This window comes from Gadus macrocephalus, chromosome 6 (genome assembly GCF_031168955.1).
Source record: "Gadus macrocephalus chromosome 6, ASM3116895v1".
NCBI classification, from domain to species: Eukaryota; Metazoa; Chordata; class Actinopteri; order Gadiformes; family Gadidae; genus Gadus; species Gadus macrocephalus.
The window spans coordinates 17,197,173-17,202,172 of NC_082387.1; the positions used below are offsets into that span (position 1 = coordinate 17,197,173).

The 5,000-nt window shown below is 40.4% G+C and overlaps 1 protein-coding gene and 1 long non-coding RNA gene across 2 annotated transcripts in view; one reads left to right on the forward strand and one right to left on the reverse strand.

Annotated features, from left to right (window-relative positions):
• The window catches only part of c7a (complement component 7a), a 7,902-nt gene extending 3,388 nt beyond the window's left edge, over positions 1-4,514 (forward strand). Inside the window, exons 10-18 of the mRNA XM_060054604.1 lie at positions 236-396; positions 667-895; positions 1,737-1,908; positions 2,006-2,093; positions 2,239-2,371; positions 2,794-2,982; positions 3,263-3,359; positions 3,482-3,666; positions 4,182-4,514. Coding sequence (XP_059910587.1) covers positions 236-396; positions 667-895; positions 1,737-1,908; positions 2,006-2,093; positions 2,239-2,371; positions 2,794-2,982; positions 3,263-3,359; positions 3,482-3,666; positions 4,182-4,369 — 1,442 coding nt within the window. The 3' untranslated portion in view covers positions 4,370-4,514. The remainder of the gene's footprint in view (positions 1-235; positions 397-666; positions 896-1,736; positions 1,909-2,005; positions 2,094-2,238; positions 2,372-2,793; positions 2,983-3,262; positions 3,360-3,481; positions 3,667-4,181) is intronic.
• LOC132459814 (uncharacterized) lies at positions 2,238-2,575 on the reverse strand. The gene is made up of 2 exons (XR_009526305.1): positions 2,453-2,575; positions 2,238-2,420 (listed from the first exon to the last, which is right to left on the reverse strand). It is a non-coding gene; the product is annotated as an uncharacterized LOC132459814 (long non-coding RNA).
• Positions 4,515-5,000: the final 486 nt, after the last annotated feature.

Below are 5,000 nucleotides of genomic sequence, written 5' to 3' on the forward strand. Positions count from 1 at the left end.
CCCACAAACCCACCCACACAAACACACACACACACACACACATTTAAAAAAAAAAATCACAAACACACATACATATACACGTATATACACACACACATCTTTCTATCTATATATATATATATATATATATATATATATATATATATTTATTTATTTTAAATATATTTTTTATATTTATAGATGTATATAGAATTTATCATGTTAATAATTCATTTTAATTACTTTAATTTTCCAGGCGATGGCAAGAATGACATTCCATTATTATTGAAAATTGAAGTCGAGGGAGGCCTGCACATCACAAGGATGTACAACCTCTCTGAACCGGCCAAGAACTTGATAGCCTACTCCGACTGGGCAGACTCTGTGATATCCTTTCCCGTGGTCATAAAGCAAAAGGTCAGAAGTTAAATGCAACTAAAACAACTATAACATTTGTAATATTCTGTTATATTTGTAATATTTGTTTTGGGAACATATATCCCCAACAAATATCACAAAACTGTATGTTTGACAAAACTGTAATGAATTCCTCATTTTATCACACTGGATTCCAAGCCTGTATTTGTACTCTAAGATAATCAAACGAGTTTCCCACACTTTCTGCTACGATACCCAAATGTTCCCGTCTCGTCTCGCTGAAACACATCTCTACACGCTAACCACCAGCTTCGGCCAATGTTCGAGCTGGTGAAGGAAGTGCCATGTGCTGGGGTGAAGAAGCTCCACCTGCGCATGGCCATAGAGCAGTATGATGCAGAGACACACCCCTGCCACTGCCAGCCCTGCTGGAACAACGGCCTGCCGGTCCGGGAAGGCTCTAAGTGTACATGCGTCTGCAAGCCGGGGACCTCGGGCTTTGGCTGTCAAACTGGCAGCGAATTGGAGGGCCAGCAGGGTAATTTATTTTCTTTCTTAGTGTGTACTTTCTTTCATAAACATACATTTTAATCCTTAATTCATTTTTTTTATGCATATACAGTATATTTCAAGATACTCATAGACGCCTTACAATCGCGACAAAATACAAGAGTAGAAAAGCATCAAATATCGATAAAAGGTCAAGTTAAAACATTTAAAAGCGCACAAAGTAAGGTGCAGAAAGAGAGACGAGAAGTTGACACACTTTTGACTTTAAAGGGGTTTTATAAATGACGTTTTTAGATGATCTCAAAGAAAGGTGGTAAAAAAAACACCCTCAGGTCTAGTGAGGAACTTTCTGTTCCCAGGGTTCAAACGGAGCACAGCTTTGAGTTGTTATGTAGAAACTTCCAGAACATCTGAAATCGGCCTCAACAGCTTAAATCCACACTAAATCATGTCCCTTCTGCTCTGCATTCATGAGATATTTATTATGTATTGTACATTCATCTTTAAATGATGATATCAAAAATAATATTCCTTTAAATATTTTTCAAAAAGTGATTCCTGCTGATGCAAACAACATTGAATGACCACATGTGTTTGAAGTTCGTATAATTACCTTGTATTGTTTGAGCATCTTGCCTTGCCCTACAAGAGAAATAGGACTGTATATAGGACGATTTTAGACTAGATTGGTTATAATATTATATTAACATCACACACACACACGCACACACACACACACACACACACACACACACACACACACACACACACACACACACACACACACACACACACACACACACACACACACACACAATAACACACACACACACACACACAATAAAAATTTCTCTCTTCTTGCTGGGAAGGAGTGATCCACGGCAGTTGGTCCTGTTGGTCTCAGTGGACCTCATGTTCTGGGAATCGAAGGTCACGGTCCAGGGTGTGCTCCAACCCCAGTCCGCTGAACGGTGGTCTTCAATGTATCGGTGAGGCTTCTGAGAGGTCTGAGTGTGTGGACCAAGATCTAGAGTATTTCAGGTAAGCACAACCTTTAGTATTTTCTTATTGTATGTCATACAGGGAAGTAGCGGTGCATCCTATATATGTGTGTTTGTGTGTGTGTTCTCATTCTCAGGACCCAGGAGCCAGAGTGCTTTGACTTTTCAATGCCACCAAAACAGAAGTGTGGCCCACCACCTGTTTTAATAAATGGCTTTGTTTTGGTAAATATGTTTTTACCATATCACGCTAACTCAATTATATTCAGTTTGTGGAATGTGTGATTTGCTAATTACATGAATTTGTGTTATGGTATTTAATGGGAACCCAAAAGAAAAAGAAAACACTGCCTTGTATTTGGTGCTGCAGGATCCTAAGGATGTGTACCTTGTGGGAAAGAAACTGGAGTACAGATGCATTACCGGATACCATTTGGTGGGTAACGCTATCATAGAATGTATGGAGGATCAGACATGGTCCCAGCGTCCAGGCACGTGTGAAGGTAAGTGCCGAAGCCCGGTAAACCTTTCTTTTACCAACATTAAAAAGGGCTTCTTAACTGGCACTATTTCACTTTTGTAACACAACTAACTACGCCAGTCTCCGGATTTAAACACACCCATTCACGAGTCAATCCATACAGGGATTGTTTCTTCTTACTGCACTCTGAAAATGATGTTGCTAAAAACTGTAGCTACAACTCAAGCCACTAGGGGCTGCTAATGGGAACACGGAGTGAGTGCAGCATTAAATTAAGTTAATGTGTTGGATCATTACGGATGGTGACCTTTATGAGCTAAATGTAATAATCAAATCTAATAATCTGCTAATAATCTGCAGCATAGTGATTTAATACTTGACAGGTGCATCCTATGACCAAGGATGAGATTTTCCTCTTTTTTCTTCTATTTCCTTATTTTTCAGCCTCAAATTGCGTGGCTGCAGTCCTCACTGAGGGTGTCATGGCCTCTCCATTGAAAGGACTCTACCGCATTGGGGAGAAGGTGACCCTGTCCTGCCCACCAGGCAAGCAGATACTGGGGGAGACGGAGATGATCTGTGACCCCAGTCTGCTCTTCTCACCCAGCCCAGAAAGCGTCCGCTGTATCGAGGGTATGACTCATTCTTACAACATTTATTTAAATCATTATAGAATATAGAATGTATAGGAAAATAAAATAAATTAAATTTATTAGAAAATGTATTGTTTTAATGACATCCATTCCAAAATGTTCTATTATTGCTAGTTAATATGTTTTCTTATCTTAACTTGAATGATAATCGGTTCGGGTTCCAAATCCACACTCTTTTCCTCATATATATGTTGAGATCACAGGGGGAAACCAAATGTGACAAAACATATTTATGCTTATGCATATTATTTTTAATACAGGGACCATTGTGACAGCTAGAGCCGCTACTGCACAATGTCAACCATGGGAGAAGTCTTCCAGAGGCAAATGTGTCTGCCGGTTCCCCTATGAGTGCATGTGTGTTAAGTCGTTCACTATCACTCATCAAACCTTTGTCTCTGAAACATTCTCCATCGTGCAACATTGTTCGATTGGTTGACCACAGGTTGTACTTTGATTAGTTGTACTTGTGCTCTCAGGCCTTCCCTAGAAGTGTGTGCCGCCCTTACTCAGAGAGGGCCTGTTCTGCTGAGCGTATGCAAACTGCACGCCTTGCAGTGTCTCGGCAAGAACCACACTCTGATCGAGAACAGTTTCTGCGAGTGGCCGGTGAGGGATACCGCAGACGCTTGTGGCAGCTGTGGCATTTGGGAGGCCTGTAATGGTAAGTCTCATTTTTAGAAACGGGAGGTTGTGGATGGAGTGGTTGAAGGGAGGAGGAATATTCTTTTGATAGGCTAAAAACATATGTCAATCAATAAATACATAAATAAATAACTTAATATGACTTCATCGAACAGAGAAAGACAGCAAACAGTCAATCGGTCAGTCAACTACAACTTCTTTTACTGCAAATTAATTAATGTAATAATAAGCATTATGTTGCAATTAATGATTAGTTTACTAGTAATCTAGTAGTCATTTACTAATGGAGTTCATGTGTGTTCAAGTTTACTAATGGTGTTCATGTTTACTTATGGTGTTCATGTTAACTCATGGTATTAACGTATACATTTTGTAATAGGTTTATGCTTCACCGTAACCCTAACCCAAACCCCTACCCAATGCTAATGCAAATTCTATATAATAATGCTTCTTTCTGCAATAACTAATGTTAATTAATGGTTAATAATGTATCCTAATTGTTAAGTGTTACCTTATTGTTGTTGTTTTTTACAGATCAGACCAACACGTGCCGCTGCAAGGAGGCATCAGAGTGCTTGGGTCACGAGGTCAGTGTGTGTGCGCTCGTCGGAGACGATGACAGCACACCTGCTGCCACTATGAGCGAGTGTGAGGCGGGCCGTCGGAGGTGTACCGGGGAGAAAGTAACGGTCCTCAGCCTGCAGCCCTGTGGCCCCATGTGAAGCTGTCTGGTTCTCATTTGTGTTATTCCATTACTTCTATTTCACATATGTGTTCCTCGACACACACACACACAATTGATGATGCATGCCAATGTATGAGGATCGATGCTAACAACAAGGATTAATAAAGAAAAACTGCCATGCTGCAACATTTATTCCCTATTATTGCCTTATTTTTGCTATGTAGCAGCTATTTTTGTTTCACCCAGTTGGCTCATACTTGAAAAGCAGAAAGATATATATATATATATACAGTATATCGTAGGTTTAGAGTAATACAACTAAAGTGTGTCTCAATAAATAAAAGGCATGGTAATGTTGGAGAGAGAATGCGGCGGTGTGAACGCTTCCTCTCCTGACTAAGCTAGACATGGCTCGGCCTGCCAACTGAAGACCCTGCTGACACACAATTTCTGCCTCTGGCTCGCCGCCTGTTTGCTTTGTGTGTGTGTGTGTGTGTGTGTGTATGCGTGTTGGTGTTTGTGTGTGTGTTTATTTGTGTGTGTGCTTGTGCATGCGTGTGCGCATGTGTGTGAGCATGTGTGTGTGCATGTGTTTGTGTGTAGATGTATGCATACGAGTGTGTTAAACGTCCTTGTATGTACTTGTTTGAGTGCATGTGAGTTCTTGT